The sequence below is a fragment of the Pollicipes pollicipes genome, unplaced genomic scaffold (genome assembly GCF_011947565.3).
Source record: "Pollicipes pollicipes isolate AB1234 unplaced genomic scaffold, Ppol_2.1 Scaffold_3168;HRSCAF=3711_pilon_pilon_pilon, whole genome shotgun sequence".
In the NCBI taxonomy this organism is placed as follows: Eukaryota; Metazoa; Arthropoda; class Thecostraca; order Pollicipedomorpha; family Pollicipedidae; genus Pollicipes; species Pollicipes pollicipes.
In genome coordinates, this window is record NW_023596242.1 from 84,193 (window position 1) to 102,378 (window position 18,186).

An 18,186-nucleotide genomic window follows, 5' to 3' on the forward strand; every position below is an offset into this window, starting at 1 on the left:
CTGCGCCTGGTGTGCCATTAGGATGTGTGTGTGGCTCCGTGTGACTGGTGACAGCAATTGCACCCAGTAACTGTTTGTGAAAGATTGCTTTGAAAATATCCAGCGAATTAACGCAGCGTCTGATTGCGAAAGACTCGTGTTTTTAGTTGTCAGTCTGCTGCGCTCCCACCGCTGGGTGTACGTTTCGTGCGTTATTCGAGTTCGGTGTCCATGACAACTTCTTTGGCTTGGCTGCACAGCGTTGCAGCCAGTAAGTCAACGTGTGTAGGGGGTAGGGGGGGGGGGGGAGGCGGGCGGGGAGGAGGCTGTGCCATCGCTATTTCGATTGGTTCAGGTTTTTTTAGTTACTGCGACCGGCTGCCGGTGTGTTTAGACTTCTGACGTGCTCTGCGGACGGCGTGTCCACACTGTTGACGTGCTGGGGTGACGCGAGTACGCAACTGCCTCAGGCGAAGCCGGGACGTCAGGCCGGCCGGCGGCGAGCGATAGCGGCGCCGAGCGGGAGGAGCCTCCGGCGCTGGCCTCGGCCGCCCTGGTCGGCGTGGTGGTGGGCGTGCTGCTGGTGCTGCTGCTGCTCATTGACCTCACCTGCTACGCCGTCAACAGCCGCGGCATCGTGTACGCGCTCTGCTCGCGGCGCCGCGGCAGGTCGGGCGCGGTCAAGCTGACCAACACGGCTGCCAGGTGAGCTGACGGCCGGGCCGCCGCCGCCGCCGCTGACGGACGGCAGCCGCGCCCGCCCAGCCGCGGTCCACACGACGGCCCGGCTTCTCTGCTCGGCTCCAAAGCCAATCGTTTCAGCGGGATGAATGCAGTCAGGGTCTGACGAGCGTACTGGAACGGGAGGGTACGGGACGTGCTGTCTCGCTCGTGAGAGGTCAGGGCGTGCGGTTGCCGTCCTTGTCAGCTGAGTCAACTCTCCTTTAATGTGAACCTTAGATCTCGAGCACGTATTCTCAGTAAATTATCGGGTCAATATTCGGTGAATGTGGCGGGACGCGAGCGACCAGTCCAGTGTCTGCTATTCAGCAGATCTAAGCCTGATGCTGTCAAGATTCCAATCCAACCCATTCGATGGTGACATGTTTGTAGCCAGCCAGTTTTCGGCATGTCTTTGGAGGTCCTTGCTTGGAGTTCTGAAGACATTGCGAGCATTGTGATGGTGAGAGACTTTAACCCCCTGCTGCGTGCCAGCACTCGTCTCACGAATAGCTGCATGCGAAGCATGGTCTTTGCGGAATCGTTATCTCAACGAACACGGCGTGTCTACCAGAAAGTTTGCTGCTATCACGTCTCATCACCGGGCGGGTGTGGGATCGGCACAGGGCGTGCCGCATCGTGTTGGAATGTCCTCTGCTGCTGTTCACCAAGTTTATGTTTTAACACATTGTTTCAGCGAAAAGGAGCCACTGCAACACAGCAAAAACGGAAACGGAGCTGGCCACGGAGCAAGTGATGACAGGTACGCCGTGACTAGTTTGCAACTGCTACTCCATACTATGCACCTTATTCGTGCTTTGTTGTATTGAGGCTGGAGTGCTTGTCATGCGATATGTTTTGCACGTCATGCAGATTTTCCCCTTTCCAAGGCTGGTGATCGACTCTTGTGACCAAAACATTGCTTAAGCGCATGTTGTTTAGAGGTCCCTGGTCGCATCACCGCGCCATGTGACAGGTGCCATCTCCCGAGACTGTCGCCCTGGTCACCAACGCATCGCAGCGATGCCGTTTCAGCTGGTTTTTGTCGCCAGAGGTTAACGCTCCGCCTGGCGTGGTGACACGACCGGCCCGCACACAGCCTAGCCTGCCCGGCTGTTATTCAGGTGTTCCATGCGTGTCGTATCGTGGCCGTCCGCGTGCGCCGCGTAGCGGTCCCGTACGCGCCCCCGTACCTGCCGAGCCGCGGGACCGGCGGCAATCCCCTGCCGCGTGAATGGCCGCAGCCGCGGCGACGGGCCGACCTCACCTGTCTCGCGGGCAGCTGTCGCGACACCACCCCCGTACCTGCCGAGCCGCGGGACCGGCGGCAATCCCCTGCCGCGTGAATGGTCGCAGTCGCGGCGACGGGCCGACCTCACCTGTCTCGCGGGCAGCTGTCGCGATACCACGCCCAATGTGACCTATCGCATAACAACGTGGTAGGCCAGTGGCCTCGTCCAAGCCGGTAGTTTCATCATAGATACGTAACTAGAGTCGTCAGTCGTATGTGTGCGGCGCTTGTCTGACGTCAGGTGACCCCGTCACATGTGCGGCGCTCCTCTGACGTCAGGTGACCCCGTCACATGTGCGGCGCTCCTCTGACGTCAGGTGACCCCGTCACATGTGCGGCGCTCCTCTGACGTCAGGTGACCCCGTCACATGTGCGGCGCTCCTCTGACGTCAGGTGACCCCGTCACATGTGCGGCGCTCCTCTGACGTCAGGTGACCCCGTCACGTGCGCGGCCTCCGCGGACGCGGGCGGCCCGACTGATAGAGACGCGGCTGCTTTCAGGGACGTCCCGGCCGTGGTTGTGCAGGGCGCGTCGCCGGCGGCCGCCTCCAATGACTCGGCCGTCTAGAGGATGGCCCGTGTTCTACAATGCGCCCGGGCCGGGTGGCACGCCCCCCCCCCCCCCTCCCCCCGATGTTCGCGGGACGTGACGCGGCATCGCCGGCTGGCGAGTGGACCTGACTGGTCGGCGCGATGTGGTGGTGAGACGTGTCATTGACGTGCAGCCTGTCGCCTCCAGTTGCAGATCTCCAGTGATTATTTCCATGTCGACGCTGTCAGAAGAAGCCATTTCATTTTGATGTTTCTGTACTCGTGTGTTCCTTTCCCACAAGGCGTTTGTTGCTGCACCAGTTGTTCGCGGCGTCTAGTTTCGTCCGTCTAGTCGGTCGCCATGACAACACACTTGCGTCATGTTTGTACGTGTCCTGATTGTACTGCGTTGAACGTTGCTTGGTAAGCTGGGGCTGGTTTTTGTATCATATCGTAAGACCGTCTCGAAACCTGCAATCGTCTGGCAGGCGACCCAGGCTCGACCCGTAAGTCATACCTGTTCTGCAGGGCAGTGGGCTGGCCACTGAAATACACGTTTTCTGAACAGGGAGCGCTGCGCGGCGTCCTTTTGCGGACCAAAGCCCCCAGTAATAAACTGCAGCGCGTTGTTGGGCAGCGGCCACGCACGGCAGCGCCTGCTGACTTCGCGGAAGACCGCGCGGAGACCAGACAGGTCAAGCAGGCAGCCCGGCCGCGCCCCGCGCCCCTGAACCGTGCCCGGAGGCGGCGCGTGTCCGGCGCACGTGGAAGCCGCGCTCCCCAGGACGAGTGTGACAGGGGCGTGCGATCTGGAGGAGGTGGCGGACCCAGCCCGGGCCGGCGCGCGTGTCATGTACGCCGCCGACCATTTCCCGTTCAGAAGCGGTGCTTGCGGCAGGGCCGGCCGTCACCTCAGTGGCCTTCACCTCGGGTGGCCGGCGCGTGAACATCGCACGTCAACGACTCGCTGGTGTACGTTCTCGTGTGGGTCACGAACGTTCTCAATACTACAACTAATGTCGGGTCGTTGGTCGTCATCACTGTCTGGTCGTTGGCCAAACGTGTGCAACTATTGGCCCACCTGTATTTCATGTACTATAGAAACAAACACACGCGCCACGGCGGGACGGAGCCTGGAGGCCGAGTGTGCAGGTGCGGCAGCTGGCCGGCGCCGCGCCCGGGGCCGGGGCGGCACTGCCACCCAGCTCTGCGGAACACGGTCCCGAGCGTGGTCCGGCAGGATCAGGCCGGACGCGACGTCAGAGATGCGGAGAAGCGCACCGGATACCGCGGCGCCGTGCGTCCCACGCCAGCGGAAAGGAAACGAAGTACAAACGGTTGCTGACAGAGGAATTACCATGCCACTATCAACGAGAACCGATCAGACGCCACGCCAGTCCACTTCGCAGCGGGCCGCCACCTGGCGCATATGTGAGGCCCCTGTATAATCTCTTCGCGTAAGTTGTGGGTCCATATCGTCGATAACCACTGGCTGCCATCAGAACTCTGGCGCTACGTATTATTTCCTCATAATTGTGAAAATAAACCGTGGTGAAGGCAACCTCATGGCATTGCACCACGTCACGCCCTGCCTTATAACGTCAAACCTGCAAAACGAAAAGCGTTTCAGCGGATGACTCCAGAAAGTGGAGACGAGCACTTGGGGTGACACACATGCGAAAATCACCATCAGCGGCCAACAGTGACCCACCTTGCTGACCTACTGTGTGCAGTTAGCTTACACGCACTGATGTCCGGACGGCCCCTGCACACAGGCAGCCAAGTGGTCCTCCAATGATCGCCAGCGGCAGCGAGGCCGCAATGCAGCCGTACACGCTACCCACCCACGGGGCCGCGCTCTTCAGTAAGAGGCGGCGTCAGCTGAGCCCTCCACGTGGTCCCGGCGTGGCACTGTCCTGGGCGCGACGCCGGCCTTGCTCGACGACCCCAGGCCCCTGGCGAGCGGCGTACTAAGCCGTCCAGCTGGGCGTGTGACCGGCCCGGCCCTGGACAGGTCGGGCCGCGCCGGGCCGCCGCCGCCGCCGTCGCCCTCGAGCGGCCGCACCAGCGCCGCCTACAGGCCCATCGAGTCGAAGTACTCGGTCTCCTGCGTCTCGGCCTGACAGAGCGGCTCGGGCACGCCGGCGCGGCGCAGCTCGTCGACGGTGGCGCCGCACAGCGTATTGTCCAGCAAGCTCCAGAGCCGCTGCGTGGCCACGCAGTCGATGAGCCACTCGTAGGACACGCTGGGCACGCCGTGGCGGCGGCGCCAGCCGGCGAAGTCGTGCTCGCACTCCTCCTGGGCCACCAGCAGGCGCACGCGGCGGGCAGGCGCCGCCGACAGCTCCTCCGGGCTCGCCGCCACCGCCCCACCTGACTGTCTGATCAGGTCCTGAGGGCGGGACGGAGCGGGTCACGCCGTGCTGGGGCAGGTCACACGGCACCACAGCCGGCGACATGGTGCCAGACCAGGCTGGTCACACGACACCAGGGCTGACAGGGCGTCAGAACAGGCAGGTTACACGGCCCCAGAGCCGCTGATATGGCCCCAGAGCTGGCAGGTCACGCGATACCAGAGCCGATGCCATGGCACCAGAACAGGCAGGTCACAGGGCACCAGAGGCGGTGACATGGCGCCAGAGCAGGCAGGTCGCACGGCACCAGAGCCGATGCCATGGCGCCAGAACAGACAGGTCACATGGCACCAGAGGCGGTGACATGGCGCCAGGGCACGCAGGTCACATGGCACCAGAGGCGGTGACGTGGCGCCAGGGCACGCAGGTCACACGGCACCAGAGCCGGTGACGTGGCGCCAGGGCACGCAGGGCACACGGCACCAGAGCCGGTGACGTGGCGCCAGGGCACGCAGGTCACACGGCACCAGAGTCGGTGACGTGGCGCCAGGGCACGCAGGGCACACGGCACCAGAGCCGGTGACGTGGCGCCAGGGCACGCTGGCACACGGCACTAGAGCCGGTGACGTGGCGCCAGGGCACGCAGGTCACACGGCACCAGAGTCGGTGACGTGGCGCCAGGGCACGCAGGGCACACGGCACCAGAGCCAGTGAGGTGGCGCCAGGGCACGCGTGGCACACGGCATCAGAGCCGGCGAAGTGGCGCCAGGGCACGCAGGGCACACGGCATCCGAGCCGGCGACGTGGCGCCAGGGCACGCAGGGCACACGGCACCAGAGCCGGTGACGTCGCGCCAGGGCACGCAGGGCACACGGCACCAGAGCCGGTGACGTCGCGCCAGGGCACGCAGGGCACGCGGCACCAGAGCCGATGACGCGGCGCCAGGGCACATGGCATCAGAGCCGGCGACGTGGCGCCAGGGCACGCAGGGCAGACGGCACCAGAGCCGGTGACGTGGCGCCAGAGCAGGCAGGTCACACGGCATTAGAGCCGGTGGCACGACGCCAGAACAGGCTGCTGGCTACACCATGACGCGCCACCGAATCGCCGACCCCATCCGTGCTTTGACACACGCTCGCCGTGCGAGCGGCCCGGGGTGCCAAACGCGGCACGGTGCGCTCACCTCCAGCTGCTGCAGCGTCACGTCACGGAAAGGCTCAACGCAGCAGAAGGCGAAGTCGGCGAACAGTGCGCCGCCGGTGTGGCGCGCGCGGCGCGGGCCTGGCTCGCCGGTCGCTGCGTCGATCACCTCATACGTCTCCTGTTAGTCGCGGCGAGAGGAGGCGATCAGGACAGCGGTCAGGCTCACGCTACGTGACATATGACCCTTACATGCAATTCTAGTCAAACGACATGTTTGCAACAATTTTTTTCATCACCACTCAGTAGGCTCATTCTTCCGAATAGTCCACTCATCGCGCGTCCGATATCGCTGGGTGATTCTGGGCCACATTGTGAGTGATTGCTGGATGACACCCCACTTGTCTCAACGCAACTAGCAGTAATGAAAGGCGAAGTGTTGCGAAAATGTCCATACGTCAAATTGCGTTCCATCTCTGGACTTTCAGCTACCCAGCCAGCCTCACCTCGGGCAGCAGGGCAGCAGACTTGACTGTCCAGCCACCCTCACCTCGGGCAACAAGGCACCAGACTGTCGGCTACCCAGCCAGCCTCACCTCGGGCAGCAGGGCGCCGGCCGCCAGACTGTCGGCTACCCAGCCGGACGAGACGAGCCAGGCGCGCGCCGCCACGCCTTGTAAGAACTTGAGCGTGCGGCCGGCCTCCCGTTGGTCGCCGGTGCGCACCACCACGTGCGTGACGTCGGGCTGCCACTGGCGCAGGAAGCGGCCGCCGTGCGCCGCAGCCAGCTGCTGCGCCGCCTCCTGCTCCGTCCGCTTCAGACCCGACACCACGATCACGGGCGGCGGCGGCGGCGGCGGCGGCGGCCGGGCGGCGCTGGAGCTGCGGCGGGTACGGGCCGGCCGCCAGTCACGCACACACGGCAGCGGCCAACAGCAGTCGCCGATGCCCCGCGGGGACCACGGGCCCTTTCATCAAGTGGCATTTCATTTCAGTGGCATTTCATCGCGATTTACTTTCAGCGATGATGTTGATTGAGCCCGTTGACAACTGTGACCATTATCACATCCAGCGCATCAACCTGTGCACATTCCACCTCACGTAAATGCTAACTGCCGGCATAGCACTACTACCCGATGTTGACCACTCGTGTACAGAGACAGAAAACAGCGAGCTCCTAAGCGCGGATCATCAGACGCCTCGAGTAAAAAAAGGCAGGACCGATGCCAGTTCGCTGAGGAGTATCATCGGGCGTCGGGACAGACGACGCACACATTTTAACCGAGCGCGAGGCAGCTCACTGGCCATACGGGCCGGGCACTGCCAGCGGTCGACGTAAGGGTCACCTGCGCCCGGTGCCGGGTCGGCGAGGCCAGCTCACCTGCGGCGTCCGGCGGTCGGGGCGCTCGGCTCTTCCATGGGCCGGCTGGCGCAGAACATGTCCTCCGACTCCGCCTCAGACAGCTCCTGATCGGCGGCCCGGGACGGCTCCTGATCGGAGGCGCGAGATGCCTCCTGATTGTCTGTCCGAGATGCCGCCTGGTTGGCTGCGCCACCGCCGGCGCCTGCCACTGGGTCTGAGGGTCGTGGCTGTGAAGCAGACGGTACACTAAATACCTGACAACATCTACTGGCCACGCCACAGAGAAAGGACGATCGCGCCCAAGTACCCCCCTCCCTCCCCAACCGCACCCACAACTGAACGTCCACAATGTGAGACTTATGATCAATCTTTCATGCGAATGCTTAAGGGATTAATGCGAGATGCAATGCACGGCGGTATACGCTCCGGCGTGCACCACAGGAGGCATACGCTGTCCGACACGGCGACTTCGCCCGTCGCCGTCGCCCCTCGCCCGCCATCCGTCGCCGTCGCTCGTCGCTCGTCGCCCGTCGCCCGTCGCCCGTCGTCCGTCGCCCGCCGCCCGTCGCCCGTCGCCCGTCGCCCGTCGCCGTCGCCTGTCGCCCGTCGTCCAGTCATCCGGCGCATGCGAGGCCTCACCTCTGCACTGCGGCTCGGCTCCCGCGCCGACTGGCTCGGCTCTGCAGCCACGCACAGGCTCGAGTCGTTGAAGAAGTCGGCCGGGATGAGCATGTCCTGACTGCTGGGGCTGTCCGGAGCAGCAGCAGCGTCGGCGGTGGCGTCGGCTGGAGGCGGCAGCGAGACGCGCCGGCGCGGCGGCGGTCCTGCCGGCCGCAGCGGGGTGTCCGCGGCCGGGTCGGAGCCGGCGGAGCTGGCGCCGCGGCGCTGGCCGCCCGGCGTCACCAGCACTGTGTCCAGCTGGCCGAGCGGGCGCCGCTCGCCGCTGCAGCTGAGGATCTCGGCCAGGTCTGAGTCGGGCGAGCCTGCGGCCGGTGCTGTGAGGTCGCGGTCGATCCGGTCGGAGCAGGGGCCGCCCCAGCCGCCGGCCGAGCGGCGCGCCACCGGCTCCTCCCGGGCAGAGCCAGCGCTCATGGCCACCTCAGCAGCACTATCGTTCATACGTTCGTCTGGAAGCCCTCTGGCAGCGGGCTCCACCGACATCTCGCCCAAGGAGTCGTCCATGGGTATCTCGCATTTGGGCTCGCCCACCAGTCCGTCTTCGGTTTTCTCCATCGGCATCACGCTGATAGGCTTTTCAGTGACGCCATTGTCACTGTCTTCCAGGCCCATCTCGCTGACAGACCGTTCACCGCCGCTGGTCTTCACTGGTGCCTCGCCGACGCCCTCGTTCGGGGACGGCAACCGAGGCTTGCTCGTCGACTCCTCTGCCAGCGCGTCGTCCGCGGCCTCCCCCTGCATTTCTCGGATGAACTCGTCCACGGGCAGCGCGGCCAGTCGCTCCATCTCGCGGCGGTCATCGCTATCGCTGTCGAACTCGGCCGGCTCGGCGGGCATTGGCTCGCACTGCTCGTCGTCGTCTGAGATGCGCGCGGCGCGGCGACCTGGACGGCGGCACAGCGGCGAGTCCTGGGACGCGCCGGAACCGGAGCCGGCCGCGTCGTCATCGTCGGCGGCGGCGGCGGCGGAGGCGAGCCGCCCGCCCCCAGAGCTGGCCCGGCCAGACGACGTGGTCACGTCCATACGACGTCGCTTGCAGCCGACGCGAGCGGGCAGGGACCGGGGGCTGGGTCGTTTCTGAGATGTCTCGTCACTGATGGCAGCGGGTCGAGGCCCTGGGCTGGGTCGCTTTGGTGACCGTTCGCCACCGACAGATGCGGACTGGACCCGGGGGCTGGACCGCTTTGGTGACGGCTCACCACAGACGGGTGCGGACGGGACCCGGGGGCTGGACTGCTTTGATGACGGCTCGCCACCGACGGGTGCGGACTGGACCCGGGGGCTGGACCGCTTTGATGACGGCTCGCCACCGACGGGTGCGGACTGGACCCGGGGGCTGGACCGCTTTGATGACGGCTCGCCACCGACGGGTGCGGACTGGACCCGGGGGCTGGACCGCTTTGGTGACGGCTCGCCACCGACGGGCACGGACTGGACCCGGGGGCTGGACCGCTTTGGTGACGGCTCGCCACCGACGGAAGCGGACAGGGGTCGGGAACTGGGCAGCTTCTCGAACGTTCCGTCACAGCCAGGAGCGCGCCGAGACCCGGAACTGGAATGCTTCGGTGACGTCTTGTCCTCGTCGCTGCCGCCGGCTGACAGGTGGCTGCTGGGGGCGGGGTAATCAGCCGGGCAGTCGGCGAGGTACTGGTCCACCTCCTCGGTGCTGACGTCGCACAAGGCAGGCGGCGGAGACGGCGCCGCCTCAGCCGCCATTTCGCGCGCCACCTGCTCAAACTGCGTAACCGGCATGGGCGGCACCTCCTCGCTGTCGGTCGGCGTCGAGACATCGGCGGCCGGCGCCGGGTCCAGCCGCATCAGCGCCGACAGTCCCAGGCCGCCGCCGCCGCCGGCCGGCGAGGCTACCACCGAGGACTGAGAGGGCGCCACGGCGTCGGAGGGGTCGCCGCCGGCCGGAGGACGGCTCTCCTCTGACCGGCGGGCGGGCAGAGAGCGGCCGCCGACGGCTTCCGGTGAGCTCCGGCCGGCCTGGGCGGCATCCGAGCGGTGCGTCCCGGCCGCCGCCGCCACCGCCCGGCCCGCTGACGCGCTGAAGACGGACGGAGCAGCGGAACCGGCCGGCGGCGAGGCGGCGGCCGTGGCCGGTTCAGGCGGCTGCAGGACAGCAGACTTCCGTGGGGCGCCGCCGCTCGAGCTGCGGCAAACGGCGCCAGGTGTGGTACAGAACGGTCTCGTCGAACGCCAGCGGCGCTCACGGTCAGAGCTGACCGTAACTAGTCAGCAGTGAGCAATCTTTCCAGTTTCGCTGTCGAGAGTTACTCGGAACACTACCATGAGCCCTTTGTGCTTGATAGCCGCACTTCCGGCAGGCAGGTAATCGCTAGCGTCCTTATCAAAACAGCTGTGAACACGCCGGTGACGACCAGCGCCGGCGCCAGCACCGGCAGCTGCCGACAGACGTGCCGCGCCGGGCGAGCGGTCCCACCAGCAGCCGACACTGACCTGTGCAGCGGCGGTGTCGAGCCGGCCGAGTGGCGGCGGCTCCGGCCGAGCTCGGCCGTCAGACGTGTCACCAGTCTGGTGAGCCGGCGCTGGCCGGCCAGCAGGCGCAGCAGCAGCCGCCGGTCGGCGGCGGTGCGGCGCCGGCGGCGGCGGCCGGCCGGCAGCCGCGGGCTGTGAAGACCGGCCGGACCGGCCGGCACGTGGAGCTGGAACAGGCAGCGGCGCCCGCTAGTTGGAGGCCAACGGCGGGCACAAGCTGCACCAACCTGTTCCCGTGTAACATTCGCATTCCCTATCGCACTCATACCATATCAACTATTACCTTTCGGAATCAACGGCAAAGTACAAGAGATCCACGATTTTCCTTCTTCAGGAATAAAAGCCCGGCGGTCACGCCACTCTGCTCGGAGCGGTGCACCTGTCACGCCCAGCGTCCGGTCGCATGAGGTGGTTACCTGCTGACTGGGGTCTGCGGCGGCCCCTGGCGTCCGGGCGCCGATGACCGGCCGGCCAGAGCTGCATCTGGAGAGTCGAGAAGAGCCGCTGCTGCTGCTGCTGCGGCGCTGGGCGGCACCTGAGCCGGCCGGCAGCCGCGCCCTCTCCACCACGAAATCTTCCGAGTCAGTCAGCACGGCGCGGGCTTGAGCCGAGGCCGGAGCTGGGGCTGGAACTGGGGCTGTGGCTGGGGCCAGGACTGGTGCCGGAGCTTGGGCCGGAGCCAGGGCTGGAGCCGTGGTATGTGCTCCACCCGCCTCTCCGTCGTCGGGCCGAGCTGGCTGGCTGACGGACGGCTCTGGCTCGGTCGCTGGGATGACCGACTCGCTGGCCGGCGTGAGCGACTCACCGGCCGGGCCTGTCGAGACCTCGCCGCCCCCGGCTGCCGTCAGCGGCGGCGGCGGCAGCGAGCGGCGCCACTCCTCCGTCTCCGGTACAGGGGCAGCGGTCGGCCCCGGCCCGGCCGGCTGCGTCTCCAGAGCCAGCAGCTCCCCCTCGAGCCGACTCAGCTCGCGGTGGTAGCGGCTGACGCGGGCACCGGTGCGCTCGCGCTGGCTGGCCGTGAAGCCCTCGGACGCCGGCTCGTCACCGCTGGACGCCGTCTCGGCCTCGTCGATGCGTCCGGTGGGCGACGGGGGCGCGTCGCCGAGGTCGGCCGGCGGAGGCGCGGCGCCAGCCTCCTTTACGGGCGTACGCCGGCCCCCGCGCACCGATAGCTGACCCTTCAGGCCAAACGATGTCTTGAGGCGGGGCAGGCGGGACCAGCCGGGCGAGCGGAGCATGGCCGGTAGCAGACCGGCGGCCGACAGACGGCGCGGGCTCAACTCCGGCTCCTCCTCCTCCCCCTCCTCATGCACAGGCACGTGTGGCCGCTCTGGCGGCGGAGACCCCGGCGACCGCCGCTCCTTCTCCAGCCGTGTTGTTCGGTCATCACGATAGGGGACCTGCTCTTCCTCGCCAGCCGGCCCGACACTGGGACCAGCCGTTCCCCCGGGCACCTTGCACGACTGCTCCGCCGGTGCTGTGTCCCGGTCGCAGGAGGCCGCTTCCGTCGCTGTTTGCTCCGCCTCCCGGTCGGAGCGCGGGATCTCCCTGACGTCAACGGACTCGTTGAAGGTGACAGAGCGGGGCGTGGAGTCGGCGCGCCGCTCTCCGTCCATCAGACGGCAGCTCCTCTGACGCGTCATTGCCGCCGCCGCCCCAGCCCGCGGCGTCACCTGCTCCTCTCCGGCCGCCTCGTCGAACAGCTGATTGATGGCGCGCACCTCTTGGCTGGCGGTGCCCAGCTCGGCACGCGCCAGCAGCAGCTTGGGCGTGACGGGCGCCGGCGGCCGCGCCGGGCCGCCGCCGGCGCGCGCCCGCCGCGTCCGTTTGCTCGCCGGCGGCTCGTATTCGGCGCTGGCGACACTGGCGCCGCTCTCCTGGCTCAGCTGGCGGAGCTCGTGTACGGCGCGGCGCGCGGCCTCCCCTGCCCGGCGTGGCGGCGCGCGCCGCTCACTGGCGGCCGGCTTCGGTGCCAGGTCATCAAAGAGTGTCGACGGAGCGGAGGCACCCGCATCGTCAGAGGCCGCGGCAGCTCGCTTCTTACGGGCTGCGGAGCTCTTGGGCTTGGCGTTCTTGCCGGCGCGCGGCTTTTTCTTCTTCTTCGGCGGCGTGCGCTGGCTGCTGATGAACTGGTAGGGATCTTCCTCTTCAGGCGCCTCGCTGGACTGAGTCTGAGTGCGTGGCTGTTCCGGCGTCTCCCCGGCCGGCGAGGTCCGCGTCTTGAAGAAGCGCTTGGCCACCGTCCCAGCCGGCGTCGAGTCCTCCTCATTGCGTTTGACGCGCACCGACTCGGCGTCATTGACGCTCTCTTCCACCACCCGGCGGTCGCCGTCGGCGCCTGCTCCCACCGTCCTGTTCTCCTTGTCGTCGTCGTCGGCAGCGGTATCCAGCGAGGCCACGCCCAGCCGCCGCTTCTCGTCTTCGAGCCGGCGTGCCAGCTGGCCGCCGTCCGCCGTCAGCAGGCGGTCCACTAGCGCCACGCCCGGGCTCTCGCAGGCTGTGATACCGAAGCCGGCGGCCTGGGCGTCACCCAGCCACTGCCGGACGCGCGTGCGGCCGCTAACACGTCGCTCGGCGTCGGCCAGCGGCAGCGGCGGCGGCGGCGGTACCAGCGCCTCGCCCACCCGCTCGCCGTCGAACTCCAGCACCTGGCTGGCTGAGAGCAGCTCCAGGTCGTCGTCGCCGGCGCGGCCGTAGTCGCGACGTGGCGGCGAGCGGCGCCTGCCGCGGCCGCGCGCCCCTCCCGTCGCCACCCGCACTGTCGACACACGCAGAGGGGAGGGGGCACTCAGAGGGTGAGCTGACGGGGACAGCCGCCGGCCCCGGGCCGCACCCGTCGGCCCTTAGCTGACGTCACGCCTGTCATAGCCGGCGGACAGCACGCCATGGTCGGGGTTCTCGGACGTCGCTGATACCAACAGCGGTCACCGGACGGCCAAGGTCGTCGACGGCAGTGCGATTCCTTCATTCTAAAATACGTCAGCGAAGCAGCCGGACGCATAGGCCAGCGTAACAAACGTTGAAATGCAAGAAGGATGCCACAGCAGAGCCCGTTATGGAGCCAATGCGACGACAGCCGGGTCAGCCAACAGATGTGAACGGGCCTTTATAGCACATCTTATCACATCGAGCTATTAACCGAAATATGCTGTTGATCGAGATAAAAACATTGTTTTTGTTGAATACATACAGCGCAAAATCCAGATGCGGTCATGAACAAGCAGAACGAGCGAACTACTCAGGGACGGATATAACATGAATAATTCCTTCATTGTATTCAATAACAATTTGATAAGGAGTAGAAAATAAAGTAGACAACCAGTGCAGGAGACATTTTGCATGACTATATGTCGACTAATTCCCTTAATTGGAATTTGTCACACTCAGGAACGGAATATCATGTATATAGTGTGGAAGCTTTGGTTAGCCAGACCCGATGCACCTACCATTTTTGCTGGGTCGCCTCTTGGCCGTCGAAGTTGCCCGGTCGTTTTGCGGTTCTGCGGACACCGCCTCCGTAGCCTCAATGCTCTGCCTTGGCCGATACTTGGACGGCGATACTGCACACAGATTGGGATAACCAGTTGAGACATATGTGCATACCTAAAGCGACAATGCCCATCACCATGTCTTGAATGCACCTGGCTGAATCCTCAGACTCAGCCAAACACCATTGGGGCAATAGTGTCAGCGGGTGATCTAAATGGAAATCACGCCCAAAATACTTGTATGCTTGCTCACCTGAGATTTTTGTCCAAATCTTAACTTGACATTGCATTGCTTATTAGAGGGATTGGACCAACCCAAATAGTTTTTATAGGACGAGCAAAAAACTTGGATTGGCAAAAGTAGCCTTTCAACCGCAAAGAACTGGGATATTGTCTGTTCTGCGTTTGCTCCTTGGCCGTGGAATAATGGACTAAGCAGCTAACATGACGCAAGTACTATTACCGCAAAAACATCACATAAGGCCCATGTTAAGACCAAACATTTACGGAACTTTCAGTATGGAAAAACGTAAGTCATCGGTAAAGGGGGGTGAATGCACCGGGGATGCAGCTCACATATTCCGATTTATGAGAGCACAGACTTCTTGGCAGGCCCGATCCCCGTCATCTTTGACCATCCCAAAGGGCAACAGCACTTATAGACACTCGAACAAAATGTAACTAGAAAGTGCCTCAGCGGATGTTTTGGGTGCTGGAAGTCCCACTGCTGAATATCACCAAATTTGAGCACATCGACACAGATCGGTTAAGCAGTCAATCCTTAAGGCACACTGCACAAGAACACACAACGCCACAAGTGGAACTAGCAGCGGCAGTTTCCGACCGGGAACTGGACGCGTGTTAGCACAACTCAGCACCGCACTGCTCAGTTGGCGGTGGTGGAAAACAATCGCAAGGAGAGCAAACACAGACAAACATCACAATTCTCTTCCCATGTCATGTCATGTCATTGGGGCTTTACGACGCACTCAACTACTGAGGCTATATGGCGTCGCCTGCCTCTCACCGCAGGGAGTCGAACCCCGTACCTCTGGTTTTCCACACGCGCAATGGTTAACGCAGATGCATTAACCACTGCACTACTGGCACCCCATCATTCTCTTCCCAGACAAATTTGCCGCCCAAAGGCAAAAAGGCCTACGAGCCACTGCCTTGCATAGCACTTGGGCTTTTTTGCCTTTGGATGGCAGCAATGTCGACGACATGAAGCGCCTGTCGCTCGGCCTGACCTTCCCACGCTCACCGTTAAACCCGCAGTCCTCCTGTACGGCGGCCACCAGGCGGCGTATGGCGGCCGCCAGCGCGGCCGCCCGGCGGTCGGCCGTGAAGCTGCGCCGCGTCAGCCGCTCCTTACACAGCGGACACGGCGCCGGCTTCCTGGTCAGCTGGTGCAGGCAGTCGGTGCAGAAGGTGTGCCCACACTTGGTTTGAGCTGGATTGTGGAGCAGGTCCAAGCTGTGGGACAGGAGCTCAGTTAGCTGCCTGAGCCTCGGGATAATCGTACGGCAGCGAGAGCATCCACTGTTGTGCGTGTCGTGTCAGGAGCTAAATGGGTGCTGCTGGCAGTCTGAAGAACACAAATATTTTCTGAAGCATTATGTACGAGCATTACGTTGTGGCCGAGTGGTTGGAACCTTTGCCTCCCATGTGGGGACCGGGGTTTAAATTATCATTGCCACATCCCCGAGTCCCTCACTGCGGTCTCTTTGAAGCAGGGAGGGGAGCGCTTCCTGCTCCGACTTCGCGAAGACGAAGTTTGTCTTCAATGGTTTTGTATTCGACCTCGGCTTTGAGCCGTTTTCCCAGCCTGGCTTCAGATTTTACTTTGGGTTTGTGTGGCGCGCGGCGCACCCGTCGGCCGCCGGCCACACGCTGCTTATTCCAATGTGCGAGTACGGTTTTTGTTTGTTACGATTGGCCCGGGCGTTCGTTCCGGACATGTGCGCCACGACGATCAATAGGGAGCGGCCCATTACAAACACCGACCTCGTCGGAGTGCAGGCACGTATCAAACAGAGCACGGAGTACGGTCAGAGTCGGCTATCGGAGGGACACCGAGACTGATATGCTGATCGGAGACCGTATCGGCCTGGCGCGCCGGCGGTTACGTACTCGCACATTATTTCCGATCAGCTGCATGTCACGCGCTCCGCTCGCGCTTGCACCGCGTCATAGTAATTGGCATATCTAATATACAAATGCGTCGCTTGTGTGTGTCGTTCAATGGCGTACTGGGCTGGTGCTGCTTCACGCGCTTCAATGAACAGTCTGTAGGAAAATATCAGATCAAAGATTAATGCATTGAGGTATGAATTTTGCGCCATAAGACAGGACGTGTCATGGTTAGGTCCAGGCCTTCGACATTCATATCTCTATCCTGCAAAGTTCACATATTGTGTACAGCTTGGGGCGACTGTGAATTTTCCACGAGTGCAATCGAAGGACTTCTGTTACGAAGGGCTACATCCGTCACAGATGCTTTACGTTGTGACTTCTCGCAAGGAGCGATGGAAAAAGTCCTACGTGGTACGTGGGCAGTCGTTTACCCGTGGGTTGAAAGGTCCCACTCCGTACAGACATTTGGAAGTCGGCTCTTGGTCGGTCTCCCCGCGACTCACAGATGAGGTGGGACGCGTTTTTGCAGGCCGCTGACCGCTAGTGAGGGTGGCAGTAGTACGTGTAGGGTACAGTTGATGGATTCGCGACTCACAGATGAGGTGGGACGCGTTTTTGCAGGCCGCTGACCGCTAGTGAGGGTGGCAGTAGTACGTGTAGGGTACAGTTGATGGATTCGCGACTCGCAGAAGGTGGGACTCGCTTTTCAGGTTCCTTCTTGCGATGCCCAGAAGGTGAAAGTCGGAAAAGGGTGTTGAGCTATCGGAAAAGCTAGTCCATTTTTGGCGATCGTGGCTGGACATGCAGCCACGGAAGGGAGTTTGCTAAGATGACCATGAGTAACTGACCATCAGCAGCGACAGCGAATTCGGTCACAGAAGGTACTCCCGTTAGAATCATACCAGCGAATCCAGAAGGCAAGGTTCGCACATATCAGCTGATCAGGGATTCCGGTGACCAAATATTAAGAGCCAATGAGGGATTCCGGCTTGCCGATGACGGATTCTGGCGACTAGGATATTGAGCCGACGAGGGATTTTGGCATTATTCACTGATGATGGATGGTGGGGGCTGTGTGGTGATGCCGCGGTGAGTCTGACACCAGGTGGCTACTATTTGCTGAGGCTAAATTCCAAGGTATACGTGGTGTATGGCTGTACGGTTCCGCCCATAACTGAAGGGACCTGATCGTTGCACATAACCTGCAGACTGTGTGTGGCGACAATATGAGCCTCCCTTTGATATGCCTGGTGACAAACATGCATGAGAAGCCAAGAGTGTAGGAATATCAGTAGCGGAATCCCAGTAAAGTGACGTTTGCTACCCATGTTAGGACGAAAGAATCTGTTTCGTAAGGGACCATGCGATGTCGGTGAGCTCATGTTTTCGCCACCATTTGCAGCCACCCCCACTAGTCGGTTTACGCCTGGGAATTGTCTCGATGATAATTACCTCCGAATCGATACAGTGGGCCAGTTAGCCAAAAGCCGCCACGAACAATAATGATGGAAGGGATAGGTAAGGTATATCTCCAAGGAGCACTGAAATGTAGAATGAGACTTACAGGAAACCAGCTTCAATTAGCAAAATGGTAGGATTAGAATTATGAAGAGGCAGACGCTATTTAGTCAAAGAGTAGTGAATCATTGGAATGGACTGCTAAACGAACTTGTAGGAAGTCCCTCCCAAGCAACATTTCAAAATCTTTGAAGAAGTTCTATGGGTCTAAGGATCTCATTTATAGCTAAATGCAGGCAGGTCAAGTGGTCAGATTAGTTCAAGGATGGGTGAGGAACCTAGGGAAGGCCAACTCTGATGGGCCCTTGTGGCTCTTTGTTGACCTGATGTCTATGTCTCTATATGTCTAACAATCACCTACATAACAAATCTAAGCAAATATGATTGTCAGTACACATATTTGTTCCAGGGAGCTTTTCTTTTGTAAAGTTAATTTTTGATGAGTACAATCAGCATCTCTTAGACTATTGTGGGCTGGCAGCAGTC

At 62.6% G+C, this 18,186-nt stretch overlaps 1 protein-coding gene across 1 annotated transcript; it reads left to right on the forward strand.

The window, feature by feature from the left end:
- Positions 1–210: 210 nt before the first annotated feature.
- Positions 211–3,544, forward strand: LOC119090875 (uncharacterized). Its single transcript, XM_037213610.1, has 4 exons — positions 211–250; positions 504–684; positions 1,397–1,462; positions 2,492–3,544. The coding sequence occupies exons 1-4, from the start codon at positions 211–213 to the stop codon at positions 2,556–2,558; spliced, it is 354 nt and encodes a 117-aa protein (XP_037069505.1). The 3' UTR covers positions 2,559–3,544.
- The last annotated feature ends 14,642 nt before the right edge of the window (positions 3,545–18,186 follow it).